The sequence below is a fragment of the Molothrus aeneus genome, chromosome 13 (assembly GCF_037042795.1).
Source record: "Molothrus aeneus isolate 106 chromosome 13, BPBGC_Maene_1.0, whole genome shotgun sequence".
Classification (NCBI taxonomy): Eukaryota; Metazoa; Chordata; class Aves; order Passeriformes; family Icteridae; genus Molothrus; species Molothrus aeneus.
In genome coordinates, this window is record NC_089658.1 from 10,425,069 (window position 1) to 10,442,551 (window position 17,483).

At 37.3% G+C, this 17,483-nt stretch overlaps 1 protein-coding gene across 1 annotated transcript in view; it reads left to right on the forward strand.

The window, feature by feature from the left end:
* The window catches only part of TRPM7 (transient receptor potential cation channel subfamily M member 7), a 51,015-nt gene that overhangs the window by 10,579 nt on the left and 22,953 nt on the right, over positions 1-17,483 (forward strand). The window contains exons 2-12 of the mRNA XM_066559179.1: positions 8,223-8,302; positions 9,743-9,781; positions 10,234-10,432; positions 11,321-11,534; positions 12,055-12,179; positions 12,775-12,946; positions 13,762-13,936; positions 14,696-14,819; positions 15,373-15,445; positions 15,720-15,820; positions 16,677-16,811. Coding sequence (XP_066415276.1) covers positions 8,223-8,302; positions 9,743-9,781; positions 10,234-10,432; positions 11,321-11,534; positions 12,055-12,179; positions 12,775-12,946; positions 13,762-13,936; positions 14,696-14,819; positions 15,373-15,445; positions 15,720-15,820; positions 16,677-16,811 — 1,437 coding nt within the window. The remainder of the gene's footprint in view (positions 1-8,222; positions 8,303-9,742; positions 9,782-10,233; positions 10,433-11,320; positions 11,535-12,054; positions 12,180-12,774; positions 12,947-13,761; positions 13,937-14,695; positions 14,820-15,372; positions 15,446-15,719; positions 15,821-16,676; positions 16,812-17,483) is intronic.

The following is a 17,483-nucleotide window of genomic DNA, read 5'->3' on the forward strand; positions in this document are numbered from 1 at the left end:
CAGCTAAGAAAGTGGTAGAGCAGGACAAACAGCATCCACCCTTCCAGTTTGCTTTTGTAGTTGTAATGTGCTTCAGCACATACTGAATTAATCAGATGTTCATGCACTTCATGAACTAGAAGGGGAGGACTTTCCTTAAATCTGCAGCTCAGATATGGCTGGAGTACATCCTTTGCACGAGGTGAGGGGTTTGCAGCCTCTAAAGCTGTCTAGGAACAGCGGCTGCCAGAGCTGAGGTTTCTCATCAGGGAACAAAGCAGAAGCAAATTGAGGGCAGGATTAATTATTTGGCTGGTCACAGGAGCCCTTTCCCAATGCTCTATTTCCCGAGGTTGCCACCACTGCCTCCTTTCTTGTACCTGTGACTTGTATTCCCTGTGTGAATGGGGAAGGCACTGGAGGTTGCTTGAGGAGGACAGCAGCTGCATCCAGACTATGTGAGTGGCTTTACTGCTGAAACCATGCCCCAAGCCTCATTCCTTGCCAAAATAAATCCAGAGTTGATAGGATTGTCTGTTCCTACACCCTCTGTGGCACGTGCAAGGTAAGCCCAGCACTTGCCAGAAATGTGAGGTTTGAGCCAAACGAGTACTTTGATGTAGGTGTGGTGAGCCAGGAAGCGCAGGGGTTTCAGCAGCCAGCACAGAGTGTCCATCTGTCCCTGCAGAAAGGACCAGGGACAGGCACCAGCCCTCAAACCCACAGAGATGCTTTGAGCGACTTAAAAAGACTTGGCACCATTCTGTGTGTGTGGTGAGTAGGAATGCTGACTCTGCCTTCCTGCTGCTCCTATTTAAGAGAGTGTGTAGGCTTGCAATCTGCATCTGGTAGGGTCAGAATGATCACAGACTGCAGCAAAATCTCTGGTGCTGCGAGAGGTGAGGAGCATGCAGACTGTCAATTGGATCACTGTGGATAAGGAAGGGAAAGGAGGTTGGATGTTTGAAAATGCAAGAGATTTGAGGTTGGTTTATATGGGTCATTCAAGATTATTAAAAGTGGATTTTAAGTTAGGAACCCTATCAGAAAGAAGCAGGGACTGTATGACAGGCTTGCAGACATTCCTATGTACTTTGCCATTATTTTTTTGTTTGGCTTTTATTTTGTTTTGAACAAAATGAATATTAAGAGTGAAAAAGTTGGCTGAAAAGCTGTAGCTATATTTCTTGTAGTTACAACCACACACTCTATCCTTTTCTTTCATCCATGGAGTTAAATTTTAGGGAGTAAAGAATTATTTTCATCCCCTTTGAAAACTCACTGTTTTGTTGCTTCTAGGTCATAACTTCAGTATATGCTTTGAAATATTTTATGGAATGCATCAAAATGTGATTGGTCTGTGAACTCAGAGGAAGTAATTTATAGTTTCTTTAGCAGGAGTGAAATTTTTTAGCTTGGTATTTCATTAGCTGGGAAGACTGCGAATGTAAACTATTTAGAAATCAATTTACTTCAGCTCACAGCAATGAAACTGGTTTACCTTCTGCTGTATTTTCTTTTTCCTACCAAAATTCCAAATTCTGTCAATGAAAGCTGTTGGAAAATAAAAATTAAAATGCATTTCTCTCCTTGCTTCCCCTCGGCTTTTCTGCAGGCATGTTCGGGAACAGTTTGCCATCTGCTGCGCTGACACAGTCTCAGGGAGTCTCTGGTTTTGGCAAGTTTAATTACTGTATCTGGTATAGTTGGGCACTTATCCTGAAGGTGTTTATTTTTACATCAGCTGAGAAAAAGCCAGTTTGAAATGACACCAGTGCGTGATTGTCTTCTGAAATCAATTGCTGATTCATTCCATAGTGACCTGAGCTATCTCATACTGTAGAATCAGTGGTGAAATATTTTCTAGGTGCATATTAATATTTATTTTATGCCTTGAGTGGATGGTGTATGCATTTTCAAATCTAATACTTTCTGAAAAATAGGAGTAATTTTATGGCTGGTCTAACTGCAGAACAGCACAGACCTTAACCTATTAAGTAAATAAATTTATTTATTTTAAAATATGCTGCATTTACTCTGAGTTTTCCACTGAAAGACCTGTATTGCAGTTAGAAGACAACTTTCCCAACAAGATGGGTAAAGTTGGTTGAGTTTGAATGTAGTAAAAATATACCAAAAATATTAGGTCTGTGGATTCTATTCTGTGCATCAGGGTTAAAAGGCACCAACTCATAATGCTAAATTTTGTTCATGAATTTAGGGTATTCTTAATTAAATGAATCTGCAGAAAAATATTATCCCTAAACAACTGAATTATGTGCTTTGTAATTGTACAGTGAAATAATTCTCTCAAAACCAGCCTGTTCTCCAAATAGCAGATTGGAATAATTTTCCTCAAGTTTGAGAGAGCTGTAAAAATCCCTTTTGACAAATCCTGATTACCCTTTGCATCCAGAATTGCACGTGGACTCAGGGGGTTCTGTGGTGGCTTCATTACATCAGAGAAGAACTTGATGAAACAATAGCTGCTCTGTTACAGACCTGGATTGCTGTGAAATCTGTTCAGAGCAAATCTCCTGAACTGTTTAAGAAAAAATAGGATTGTTGAAGGTTTGTTTTCAGCACTAAGGGAGCCATTGAGAGGAAGATTCTTATCTTTGCTCTCTGGCTCACTTGAGATCTGCTTCCCATGCGCAGAATTGACAGAAGGCTTTCTCTGACTGCCCTCTTTCCTTGCTTGCTTCAACAGTTTTTATTTAACGTAAACCCAGTAATTTTTTTTTGCTGTCCATCTATTTTCAGGACTCTAGCAGTATTTTCACTAGAAAAGTTTTTCAATCCAGAAAATGGGAGCTGTTAGCTTTCTTAGGAGTCCAGTGAAGCCTGGTGAGCTGTTCTGTTCAGAGCAGGACCCCTTTTGTGCATGATGTGTCTGTCTGTCTGTCTGTCTGAGCTGAGCACATTCTGGGACTAGAGATGCCCCAATGCATTTGGGGAAAAAAGAAAAGAACCAACTTCTTTTTGTAAATGAAGCTGGTTTTAGACTAATAAATAGACTAATAAGTAATCCTGATGCAGCAGGTAAAATATCCTTGCAAAAATTTTCATCTGTAGTGGGTTAAACAACAATTAAGATTAAAGCACAGTCCTTGTCATTAGGGTGACATTCTTCACAGGGACACATTAAAGCACTGCAGAAGTATCTTCTGGCATTGGGCTAATATCTGAGCCTCTGTCTTTTGAGTATTGTACATATCCATACTTTCTATGGAAGTTAGTACAAAAAATTGAGGTTGACTGATACTGTAGATACAGATTCAGGAACAAGTTTTGTAGATGCTCTGTTGTGTGTTGTGCCTTGTCTGGAGAGACAGCACTGTTATTCTGTGTCAAAGAGTCTTTTAAATATAGTTCATAATACTAGCTGGCTAAATGCTTTGTTTTCTCCCCCCTCTTTTAAAAAAGAAAACAAGAACCCCCAAACTAAAATTATAGAAATATATAACTTTAAATTGAAGGGAGAGCCAGTAAATTAAATGCCTGGGGTTTGAAGGAGCCAAGAGTTTAAAACAACTGGTCGTAAATATAAGGCATTAAAGTATATAACTTTTTTTTTTCCTTCCATCTGCTTATTTGCTTAGTTAGCTGAAGTTTTGAAGAGTTTACTCAAGTGATAAATATTTCCTTGAGGAACTGAGATGTGCTCTGCTGGCATTTTTAATATAAAATTTAAAGTATTTTCTTTGGTAGATAGATATAACTGTCCTTCAGCTAGCTCTGCACCCCATACACAATGGCTTAGTTACTCAGCTCATCCTGGGGTGCACATTTTCAGTGTAATTCAGATAATTTGTGCTAAAAACAAGTCCAGGTGCTTTACATGGAGTGTGGTCCTTACTGCCTTAAGGATTTGAAGCACTTACTAGAAATCTTTTCAGTGAGCTATTGATGTAGAGGAGGCTCTGTAACATTATTAAAACGTACTTGCAACTTTTCATTTGATGCATTTTATTTATGGCTTCTCTTCCCACAAGAAGCTTTCTGAATTCTAAACGACTTGATACGCATTAACCTAATTGAATGTGGTATTTATCAGGGCTGTTTGGCTTTATTCAATGTATCTAGCATAAAAGCAATAAGATAGAGGTTTGTCTGGAGTTTCTGCCTTTCAGCTATAGCTGCAGGAGCCCAGTGCCTGGCTGGGGCTGGTTGTCTGGGCAGGGATCACAGGTCAGTCCCATGGTGTAGCACGTGCTTGGATAATGGAGTGGGTTTCTCAGATAAGAGATCCTCTGGTAAGTCACGAAGAGTGCTGTGGTATGTATAGTTACATAAGAAGCAGTAACTTCAAGTTGGAACAATGTCAGTGGACAATTCCTTGAATAGACAAGATAAAGGACATTGTTAGTACAGTATGTCTCTTAGAAATGTTTTGACATTTATCTGGTTGGCTCTAAGTGACCTAGGCAGATAGGACTGCTCTGCGGCGGTGCTAGCACGACTGTTCCTGCTGCACATAGTTTCCACTGTGCCTTCTTGTTTTCAGGCTTGAAACTGAAAACTTTCCTGTATTTTCTTCTGTCCAGATGGAAAATAAACGTTTTGGAAAATCTGAGGCAGTGGAGAAACAATATAGAGTCTATATTAGTTTTTAAATAAAGGATAAATAAAATTGGTGGATCTTTTCCTTGAGGAAGTATTGCATGTATTGAACTGCCATATGGTGTAAGCAGAGATTTGAAAGATGAAATATGAGACTGTGTGGAAAGTGATATGATTTCTAAATTTGAAGCTCAGTCTATGCTATCAGTAACTAAAATCCCCTTTACCAGCCCTCCAAAAAGGTCACGATTTAGCAAATTATTTATTAATTCAGGTCACTTTGCTGATTCAGTGGGGAGCTTTATTGAAAAACTGTCAGGAGAACTGCTGGGTTGGTATGCACTGTGGCAGGCTCCAGGGCAATATAGTTGGGAAAAGTGAAATTTTAGTTTTGTAACAAACATCGTTACAACATTGTAACTTATTATCTTACAACAGTATACAGTATCACAAAAGAGTAGGAAAAAATAAACTGGGACCCCTTTGTGTATGAAGTAGTTCAGGATTGCCAGCTACAAATATTATTTATACCTGCCATATTTATGTTATTTCAAAATCATGAAAGTCATTTTGAGATCTCGACAAGCAGGCGGGCTTACTTTCTATAGAGAAAATAATTCAGACCAAACCTGTTGAATAAACTTTGAGAATTTCACAATGGCTTGATAAGGCTTTGCCCTATTGCTGTGCATCAATTCCTAGAACTTAATTGTCCTTTTATTTTAATATATTAAATGAGAGGCTCTTAAAAACACATGAGCTGAAGGGAGGAGAGTGGTTGGGGGTTGTTTTTTATTTCTGAGACCTGATCTCATACTGTACTTCAGGGATGGTTTCTCTTATTTTAAATTTTCTTTTTTCACCTGCTATATACAAAACATGAAATTATAATTTGTGGTAAAAATTCCATTCTCTAAAGAGACTTGCTAAAGTTATCCAGTATGAATTTATCTTTACTGAAAAGATAACATATAAATCTCGAGCAGGTACATTTAAATAATCTCTGTTATTGGAGCTTTGGAGTGCTAATGCTACTGCTATGTCAAATATAGTTAATAATGAAATGGCTATGGTAAAACTTCCACCTGTTACAAAAGGCCATGGGATTATCTTGGCATTTAGACACTTCCAGAAGTTGGAAATAATTGGGCATGTTCTCTTGAGTTTGTAGTTCAGTAATTACTTGTGTAAGTTTTGTTTCAAATAGCAATTAGAATTATTTCAGTATTGGTGAAAGTGTTGGGAGAGGACGCATTTATTTAAAATAGTGTTTTATTTAGCTTAAGAGATTGAGAATGCGCAAGAAAGAATATGGGAAGCTAAGCTTTTTTCTTCCACAATTTTGAAAAGCAAAAAAGTAAATAGTTGAAAAGTAAATCTCTGTGTTGATGTTACTTGTGCCTTTTGCTAAAAGGCTCCTGACCCATGTTACCCATAACCATGGTGTAAAGTGCATCTTCTAAAAATACACTGGGAAAACAGAGCACTTGGAGCAGCAGGAGCTGCCTCTTACTGGAAACAGTTTGGGGGTGGGGTTGTGTATCCTGTTCAGATGATGAAAAAGCTTTAATAAGAGTAGGCAATTTTTCTTAAACAGTCTGATAACTTGCATATTGATTTTTGACTTCAGATTGGATGTCCTATTTTAACTTAATATTTAGCTGATGAGGAGTATTTCTTAGAGGTAACTGCTACAACTAATTTATACTCAACAGTGTCCTCATAGCATCTTCCTTTTTCTGGTCATCACAGGAAGATTATGTAATAATTGTTCTTATTTACATGAAAGGCAATACTTCCTGCATTTTTAATGTGATTTTTATCCATTTATGGGAATTGTCTTTCACTCAGTTCTCTTCTCTTCTTGGTTTGTATTTAATTTTTTTTTCTCCTCTCTCAAAAGAAAGCAAGACTCTGGAATTTGCAAATTCTGTATAAAGTCTTCTGCAATAAATATTAATTAGCATACAGGCATGCTTCTGGAGGGAGTCTAATTTTATGAACAAGTTTCTCGTTTGTTTTAATAACTTTACAGAGCTTCTTCTACATAAATAACTGACTTGGGGTGACTTTGGGGTGGCTGATAAAATAGTAGCGATGTGACAATAGTTGCACTGTTGGAAAATTGAGAGAAATCCTTGATAAAGGCTTAAAACTACGTTCTTTAAGAGAAAAATTGATGAGTGGTTAGTTGTTTTATTTTGGGGGCCTTTATTTTTTTTCTTTTCTGTTTTGGGAAGTGTTTATTATGTTTATTATTATGATGAAAAGTGGTGTTGCACATTGTGAGCCAGAGTTCCTTGTCCCCAGCTTTGATAACCACTCAATAATAAAACAATATTGCGTGGAGCAATTGACGCAATTGCTTGTGGTTTATATTCTTTGGATTTTAACATCTAGCGTGTTATGCCTCTGATCTCTTGCTTCAAGGTGTGGTTTTAGCCAGCTGGCTGAAACATCTAAGTATTAAATTACTCTTCTGTATCTTTTTATATTCTGCAGGATCTGCAGAGTTAAGCTTAAACTACTGCAGTTTTAAAGTAATGCTCTGTTATTATCTTAAACTGATGTTGAAGTTGCAGTGAGTGAAAAATGCATCCATCTTTGCTTAAACTTCTCTTATAATCTAAAAAAAAAAAAATCTTAATTTCTTGATCACTGCTGCAGACCTCTGATTAGATACCTGTGAATAATATCCATCAGTCTTTTTCCCCTTCTTTTAAAATAAAACTGTGAAATTTATAAAATTTTTCTAAAGGTAAATGTAGCACATTGCTGTTAGGCAGTGAAGTAATTTTAATGTTATCTCAGTAAGGATTTAAAGTGATGTTGCATAAGATGCAAATTAGCATTCGAAGATTTTTTTTCATGTTTTTAATTTCTTAAAGTCCTGTCTGAATGTCTTTCCCAATGTATTGCTGAAACATGGCATAGATGTTACACATTATGATGTTGTTTAGCAGCTAACTTAAGATTATTATGTGAGATAATGCTCATGTGGTTGTTTAAAGCAACTGAAAGAAATTATGTCCAGTGATTAGAATAGTAAGCATTTGAAGCAGTGAACATCCTTAATTTCATGTTTCAGAACATGTTTCATGTTTAACCTTAGAACACAGTTCAGAGATCCCAATTAATTTTATTTACTGGAATGAAAAGTGTCTTGATGAAGACCAAAGGTTATGACCTATTTATTGCTAGTTGAAAAGATTGCCTGTGTTGTTAGAAAGCTTCCTCACCCACAATTTCAAGATGAAAATTTTACTTCATTAAAGAGAGATCAAATTAGTATTATCTCAGTTTAGTGCAGGTAATTTTTTAAAATTTTACCTGATTTTTTTTTTCTTAGCAAGATAGGGTAACAGTGTGTCTTAAAATTGTTTATGGGGTGTTTTTTTGGGTACATATTTATTTATGTATTAAAATTTTGCTATTTATGTTAGATTTGAAAAATATTACTTCTAATTTTAAGTGATTTATGTATAAATTACATAATGATTCTGTTTGTCTCAGCTATTGGAGAGGTGGGTGAGATGCTTTCATAAGGTCTTACATGGTTTTGTTAGTTTTTGCGAGAGCAAACCCCTCATATTCTAGCTCCTGTTTCCCTAAAAAGCTTTTTTCATTGCAAAGGTATGTGATTTGTATTTTATAATACTGTTAAATTCTTTGTTTTTCAGTCCCAGAAATCCTGGATAGAAAATACTTTCACCAAGAGGGAGTGTGTGTATATTATACCGAGTTCAAAAGACCCCCACAGGTAAATGAGAAATGGTGCAAGAACTCATTGCTGCTCTTTAATATTAAAAAAGTCAGTATTCTCTTGAGTGCTGGACTGGTTTTTTGTCTGAAATACTGTCTTGGGTTTGTGCTTTTGTGACTGGAGATTGTTGCTCTGTAAGTTGGATTTTCTTTTTTCTTTTTCTGAAAGTACTTTGGCGTTGCAGAAATCTCAAAAAAATGTTCTCCTGTTTCCTTTGCTGCTCCTTACCACTCCTCCTACTGATGTCTGTGATCTGTTTCTAGTGAGGGGGGTGTGAAAAAGACATTTCTGAAGTCAGAGAGTCTCATAGAGATGTCCTCCACTGGAATTTAAAGAACATCATTGTAAGTGTAGGGTGAAGTGTGAAAATCAACCTGACAGTGTAGAAAAAAGGAGTGAAGAATTCAAAGAATAAAGAAAATCAAGAACTGGGGTGGGGAAAAAAATTACACAAAAAAAAATGCTGAAGAAATACTTGCTTCTAGGGAAAACAGATAAATGGGAACTGTTCAGATTTCATGTGATGTGTAATAATATTTCATCCTTAAGTTCTTAAAGGAGAAAAAAACTAGGCTGAAAAATGGGGAAGTATATTTCTAGAGGGGAGGCTGAGGCTAAGAATATTTAGCTTATCTCATATGCTGTTTTTACCTTATCTTAACTTAGAGGTGTGAAATCAAGCAAGTTAGTGATAACTCTAGTGTATATCTAGCTGACTTTCACTAAGTGTTACAGGTATAATTTAAGAGTTCCTACAATGATTGAGTTTGACATGCATAGTCATGACATTTGTGTCACAGATAAAACAAAGACAGAATGGAAATAGATATAAAATTGGTATTTTTAAGGCAGTTTTGTCCCCCTGTAATATTTACTATTGTAATTATGGATTTCAGATCACCATTTTTTTCTTAAGCTTCCTATATGTGACAGCATATAGGAGAACCCTGAGAACCTTTTTCTTCTGAGGTTGAGAAATTCTATTTCACTCTTTTCCTTAAAAAACACTTATAAATCTCCTTTGTTGTGCTAGGTCAGGTTACTATTTTTTATTTAAGTGCTTTGTTTATAAACAGAAAAAGAATGAAATGCTGTAGAATTTTCAAATTATTGTAAATAATTCACCACATTCCTTGAAATCATGTGACATGAGAAGCCTTTAGAATTTATAGCCACAATTGCAGCACATGGAAAATTTGCAAATGCAAACAAAGTAATTAGGAAGCTGTTAAAATTTCCAGAGCATTTAACAAGGAACAGAATGGTCTTCAACACTTGCCCTTTCAGTTTAAGCTATTTGTAGCTTACAATGGACTTTACAACTTTCCCACCACAGTTTGTCCTTCAGTTTGTAAGAATGGCCTATGGTTGTTGGTGAATTGCTCACTGTGTGAATTATGTGAGAAGTTTAGTCATATCTTTAAATATTTCTTACAGATGCCTTCCAGGATGTCAGATTTGTCAGCAACTTGTCAGGTAAAAAGGTCTTTGTAATTACAATATTTATGAATATTTTCTCTTTAAGTGCTTTCCTAATAGGGTTTTCAAAGTTTTGATCAATATTATGAGTGACAAGTTGGTGAAAGGTTAGATGTAAAATAAATATAACTAATGTTTAAAGAACTGTCTGCAATAAGTAGGTCACAGATTTATAAATGTTATATAAATTACTCAGCTTCAAAGAAGTAATTTCTCCTGGCCTCCAGCTTGCTGCCTTAGTGAGCTTCAGTATTTTGCATAATAATATGTATTGTAATTGACTATTGCTGTAAATATTTATGACAACAAGGCTCACTCTGGAAGAGAGGTTTATGTACTGTCTAGAATCTTTGCTTTCCAAATCTGTTCTGTTCCTGTTATCAATAAAGGCAGTTCTTTTCTCCTGCAATGGCAGTACTTACAAAGCATTGTCCCTGGCGCGGGTGCAGGTGCTGCTGTGGCCGCCTGGTCAGACAACACGCTTGTTTCACTGCCAGCCTGGCTATGAAATACTCCGATGTGAAGCTGGGTGAAAACTACAACCAGGACACAGAAGAATGGTCCGTGGAAAAACACACAGAACAGACCTCTACTGATGCTTATGGTGTCATCAACTTTCAAGGTGGCTCTCATTCTTACAGGGCTAAGGCATGTATGATGTTTTGTTGTTTCTTTTTTTCTTACTATCACCATGCTTAATTCAACTTCTGAAATTGAAGGCTGAAAATATTAATACTTCTATTGTAGCCAACCAGTCAACTGCCCTCTTCTACTCTAGCATTTTTGTTGTGATTTGAATTCTTTCTAATTTCTATTTGTAAAAGATTTTTAGTTGTGGTAGGAATTGTTTAAAGCTTATGCAGTTACAGGCTACAGGGAGTGCTTGTACACTGTGACTTCTGTGGTCAAACCAAAGTGCTTGAGTGAGGGAGCTGTGTTCTGCAGCTGGCAGAAACCCCAAGGACAGTCCAGTGCTCCAGGTCAGATCATCTCTTGTGAGAGAAGGGCCCTTGGCACAGTTCTTTCATGTTCTTAATAGCAGTGTATGGGTTCCTTTGTACTTAGTGTAGCTTAGAATTGCTGTGAACCCTTTTCTAGGAGCACAGAAACACCAGGCTGCCCACTCTCATTTCTGCTTCCTTCTGCAGAGTGCAAGTGGGGTTGCTCAAACCAGTTTAATGGAGTAGTGTTGTTTTGTTATTTAGAACTTTATTCAGAAAGGGTTCAATTTCTGCCTGTTGTCCCCATCCCTATTCAGTAGCTCATACTGAAGATGTGGCAGCATTGTAGCTGATCAACCATCTACTTAATCTTATGCTGTTAAACATAGTGTTAAAAAGTTGCCAGTTTTGAAGTTTTCTGTTGAAAAAAATGTAGGTTTCCTTCCCACCAGGAACAGGGAAGGAAAACCAAGCAATTGTAAAACTCTTTGCTCAGGATAATATGCTGAAATGCATCCTGAAATGCATCCTGAAATGCATCCTGGTTCCTCTTTTTACACATTTGAACCTTTTAACTCTGTTCTTGTGCCTGCAGTATGTGCGATTGTCATATGACACTAAGCCTGAAGCTATTCTGCAACTTATGCTCAAAGAATGGCAGATGGAGTTGCCAAAGCTGGTTATATCTGTCCATGGGGGCATGCAGAAATTTGAACTTCACCCACGCATCAAACAGTTGCTTGGCAAAGGTCTTATCAAAGCTGCAGTGACCACAGGGGCCTGGATTATAACTGGAGGAGTGAATACAGGTAAGGAACTAGCAAAGATTGTGCACAATTAACTGGATTGCAGTTTTATAAGAGCCTAAAGATTTAATGGAGGATGCATTGCTACGTCCTAAACCAAAGAAATTTGAATGAGTTTGGTCAAATGAAATTAATATAATACATTTTGAACATATGTATTTGAAAGTGGGCTACTGTTTTGTATTGAAAAGAGAAGTAAGATATAGAGGGGCTGGGTTTTGGGCTTTGGGTTTTTTTTTGTTTGGTTGTTTTCTGGGCTTTGCTTTTGAAACAAGGAAGAGTGTAATGTGATTAAAAAGTACAGTAATGTGCTGGAAACTCTTTTAGTTCCTGCTGGGCTAATATTTGTTTTGTTGAATGACTTGGTTTCCTCCTAGTAGATGTAGCATGGTGCCTTTTCTTTGGTAGTGTGTAAGTTTCCAGGTCCTTAAAGGCCTGATTATCTAAATAAAACAGTTAAACACCTAAATAAATATTTGTATTCTTAGTAAGATGCACTGGAATCTTTTTTATGCACGAACAGGTGTTGCAAAACATGTTGGTGATGCTCTAAGAGAACACGCTTCCAGATCATCTCGAAAGATTTGCACTATTGGGATTGCTCCGTGGGGAGTGATTGAAAACAGAAACGACCTTGTTGGAAGAGATGTAAGGAGGAATTACCTAACTGAAATAATGATTTACCTCATTTACTTCTGACACATCTGCTCGAGCATGTTTTTCCCTTGCTTTGCATCGTTGGAATACTTGCTTTGCTATGAAGATACACTGACATCTGTGACTTGTGCAAGATGGTTACTGTAAACAAGTTGCAAAATGCAAATGTGCTACAGGAGGAGCTTGTTCTTAAGTACAATCCTTTTTCCTCCCCCACTGATACTATTGAATCAAGTAACAAATATGCTAAAGTATTACAGAGAATTCACATTTAGAGAAGATAATAAGTTGAAAAATTTTGGAGTCTTCAGAAGTCACAAATTTTCCCCAAAGACACCTTTTCAAAGGATCTCTGTTACCCTTCAGAACAGCATCCTTTAGTGATACAATTATCTGCTTCCCTGCACAAAGTTCAGAGCTGCAGCTGTTGGTGTATCCTGATCCAAGGCATGCTTATGTGTGTCAGTGCTTCCTTATATGTGTCAGTGCTTCTTGTTGAGCCACCAGTTCTTGTGTCTAGTTAAGTTTCACAGAAACGAGTGTGGATCTTTGCAAGTAAAAGACATTATTGTGTGCTTGCACTTAGGTGGTTGCTCCATATCAGACCTTGTTAAATCCATTAAGTAAACTAAACGTCCTAAATAACCTCCATTCCCATTTCATTCTGGTGGATGATGGAACAGTTGGAAAGTATGGAGCAGAAGTTAAACTGCGAAGAGAACTGGAAAAAACTATTAATTTGCAACGGATCCATGCAAGTAAGTAATTCTGGTGCCTGAGGGCTCTTACTATGGCTTAACGAAAAAGGTGTTTGCACCAAACATCTGAATGACAAAATAAAATAATTTAAAACTTTTGCTTATACTTCAAGTCTAAAATTGCGAATTTCAGCAGCTGCTCTGTACCCTAGTTATTGCTGGTAGATTTCTGATTTCTCTGGGACCACAGAGGAATCCTTTATGAATGAAGTTGTCTATTTACTTTGTAAAAACAAATGTAAGTCGCTTCAGGTCTTGTCACCAAGTGCTGATTGGTCTGATTAATTAATGGTGTTGTCACCAAGTCCTGATTGGTCTGATTAATGAATGGTTTTGACACTGGCAGTTTCACAGTTTGCAGTATGGTGTTTTCCCAGTTGTGGAGCAACACATGTACTTTGACCCTTACAGAAATGCTCTTGCAATATATCCCATTAGTAGAGGGTTCCCATGTACCTATGTTCAAACTGTGTATGTGGTGTCACCTTTGGAAATTAGTGGGGGAAGTTAGAAGAGGAAATTAAAAAAAAAAATTCTCAGTTTTCTGCATTAGTTCATGAATGTTTCTGTGAGGAATCTCTTCTGTTTTGTAGACTGTATCCTGTTGTATTGACCACCTTGGCAGTGCTTGTGTCCCAGCCCAGAACATAAAGTGCTTGAAACTGTGCGTTACCACCAGTTAATGTCTGGCAGACAATATTTTAATGTTGATTCAATAGAAAGGACAAATCTGATTTATTAAATATGTAAAAGTGGCCTTAGTGTTCACTGTACACTTACAGCATTGTCTGGGTTTTATCTTTGCCATTTTCCAGGAATTGGCCAAGGCGTGCCTGTGGTGGCCCTCGTGTTTGAAGGTGGTCCCAATGTCATCCTGACAGTTCTAGACTTCCTTCAGGAGAGCCCTCCAGTGCCTGTGGTGGTGTGTGAAGGAACTGGCAGAGCTGCAGACATCCTGGCCTATGTTCACAAGCAGACAGAGGAGGGGGGGTAAGTGCCAGCAGTGCCAGACTGGACAGAAGCACTGAACGGGTCAGGTTTGAAGGGACTACAGTGGGTCTACCCCAGAACAGGATTGTGTCCAGACAGTTCTTGTTATACACAGATAAATGACAAGATGTACAGATCCATGGCACCTATCTATGTCATCCACAGATAAGTTTTGAGACCATTTCTTCCTGAATGTTTAGTGCATAAAACTGTTTTTTCTCTTTAGTGCATAAAACACTTGCCTGTTTTGAGTGTAGCTTCAAATAATAAAAGGGATGTGCTTGGGCTCACAGTACTTGGTGATTTGGTGATTTCTAGTTAGTTGTCAGGCTTGCATAAATCCTTAAATACACTGGGTCCTTGTTGCAGGGGCTGCCTCTGAGCCTTGGGAGGCAGGGATCTAACTTAGCTGTAAACCAAACAGCTTTGTCCAGGCTAAGATCACAAATGTGTCTTACTCAGATGAGTGACTGCTTATTATTTTGTGTCAAAATCTTCTGGTTGAGAATATCTCAGAACTGAATGTGGGGAAAAAAAGTGAGAGAGAGTTGAGTTACTTTTAGGAGGCAGTAGTATAGAATTGTAAGTTAAGTAACTTGTAGTTCTTTCTAAAGGTTACCCAAGGTTTTGCCACAGCAACAGTAATAAGCTTATAGATAGCAGGACTTTGAATGGACATGTTGAAACTAATTAAATGCATTGTTGTTATTACTGTTCATCTAAAACAATTGTTTTCCTGTTTGTTTGTTTCAATCTCAGGAATGTTCCTGAGGGTGCTGAGCCTGAAATCATTTCAACCATCAAAAAGACATTTAACTTTGGTCAAAGTGAAGCAGTTCATTTGTTTCAGACACTGCTAGAATGCATGAAAAAAAAAGAACTTGTGAGTAGATCTTGCCATAAACTTTTCTAGGCAATGTGCATGCATTTGTGGATATATGATATGATTTTTTTTCTTTTATTGAATCTTTTAGTCAGGACTACTAATAAAGGTGTAGTATCTCTGCATGCTTAAAGCAAAACCAGTTTATAGAGGTAATGTGTAGCCTGAGTTCAGGGACTGGTGTCTCATTTGAACATCACATTGTGCTGTTCTGAGATAAAAAAATGCCTTGTTCAGCTAACCATGTCTGCTGGCAGGTTAATCTCATGATCTGTAATGGACTGGAGAGGTAAACAGGATACTGTGTTACAGGGAGCAGTGAATTGTAATCATAGGAGCAAAAGAAGTTCAAATTAGTTGAAGATTCCCACTTAGGAAAACAAAACAGAATGCACACTAAAAGTTTAAGTTGAACATAGACAGGCTTCAAGTTGCATTGAAGACGAGGCGTCTTTTATGTCAGGAATTGAAAAAGATTTAAAAGACTGAAGCCAATTACCTTTTCCTGAAAATAACTTTTAAATATTTTTTCCCATTTTGCCTTTTTGGACAGATTACAGTATTTCATATTGGGTCAGATGAGCATCAGGACATTGATGTTGCAATACTTACAGCATTGTTAAAAGGTGAGACTTAATTTTTTAAGATCATTTGGAACATCCAGCTATTATTGATTACTGTTTATGTGATGGATGATTTATAAAATACCAATGGGAATTGTAAGTTTTTAAACAAATATGTGTTCTCATTTTGTAATGCTATAACATGACATAAATTATGATATATACAGCATAATTTTGTGGTATATTGCTTGATTTTGGACTTTTTAGGAAGCAAGAACATTTATTATCTTGTATTATAATTAATTTTATATTTTTTTCGTTGTGTTTACTTCTTAAGGCACGAATGCATCTGCGTTTGACCAGCTTGTTCTTACACTTGCGTGGGACAGAGTTGACATAGCCAAAAATCACGTTTTTGTTTATGGGCAACAATGGCTGGTATGTAGTGGTCTGGATTAAGCAGAATGATAATTCCTAATAGAGGGAAGCACACTTTACTGTAAAGGATGAATCTTGACTTTTGTAGACAGAGACTTTGGAATATTGACATGTTTATTTTGAGACAGTAATTTGGGTGTACTGCATAGCCTTAAAGCTGTTTTGTTGTATTTGAAAATGGTCCAAAAATTGTGGAAATGTGCTAGCTGTTCTGAATATCTAGCAGAGAGAACACATTATGAAAGGTGGAAGCTGAATTTATGTTAGTCAGATGCTCCTTCATTACAGTTGCATGGCCCTAGAAAGTTCTTAAGAAGCATCTGGTAATATGCACTATTGGCAGCACTGCAGTGTCTTTTGAGGGAGGGACAAAATGTCTGGGTTTTGTAGTTTGAAAATGAGTTTAAAAACTACCTGGTGGCTCTTGCCTTTTCTCCCTAGTAGTGTAAAAATAAAACATGAGCTTATTGATTGTGCATTCAGAAGTACGTACTGTGTAAGGCTTGTTGGTTGCTGTGATGGTTCTGACATCTTAGAAGAAAATTGTGCTTTAGAAATTTTATGTCTTTTTTTGTTTTATCCAACATCAGCCTTTGAGAACACCTCAATTATATTAAACCAAATGTTTCCTTAGTCCCACTGTCTCAGTAGGCAGTACCTACAGAACAGTTCAAGTCTTCAGGGTATTCTCCCATCCTGTAATTGTGTGAAGTTCGGGGGATACTCTGAACAGAGGGTGACATCTTTACAGACATGTAAGGTTTTTCCAGCCCTCTAAATGAAGAAGGTTGATATAGTATCTTAGTTTGCTTTTTTACTGGCTCTGTCTAGGCTCCACCTTTTTGCTTTGTTGTAGGTTGGTTCCCTGGAACAGGCTATGCTGGATGCCCTTGTGATGGACAGAGTTGCATTTGTGAAGCTTCTGATTGAAAATGGAGTAAGCATGCACAAATTTCTTACAATTCCCAGGCTGGAAGAACTTTATAACACAGTAAGTAAATGATTGCTTTTTAAGCTACTTTTAGAGCAGTATTTTAATTGCTCAGCCTGTTGTGTCCTGGCTCGTGTGTGGCAGTCTGGAGGTGTGGAGTGTTGGTAGGGAAGGCTCCTGGGCACAAGGTTGGAGTTGGGAGGTGGATGCTGTGCACAGGACCAGCAGCCCCAGAATTGTCTGTCAGCAGGGTGTTCATCTGTGTATGATGGTGGGGATAGACACTAAAGGGAAAATTGCAGCTCTGTGGACACACAAAGTGTGCAAAACACAGTGGGGAAGAGAACAAGAGAAAGTGACATGGGTGAAACTTGTTCCCAGAATCTGAGATCTATAGGGCTTCAATGGATGGATTCTGTCTGTAGCCATTAACATCATAATAGTTCTAGGAAGAGTATAATTTGTCAACCTGCATAGTAAAAATTATTACTTAGAAAAATTTTGTTACTGTCGATGTTGATCTAAGAATTCCAAGGTAATTTTGATAACAGTATCCAAAGACAGAACTAAGAACCTTCCACCAAAAACTAGCTGATGTGAATAGTACACAAATATGGCTTAGATTTGTGTTAACAGTCTCAGTATCTGCTTTGACAAAAAAAGAAAAAAATAATGAATTCTTTAGCTAATAATGCTCTGTAGAGAAGCCTCCTTGAGAAGTTTATTTATTTA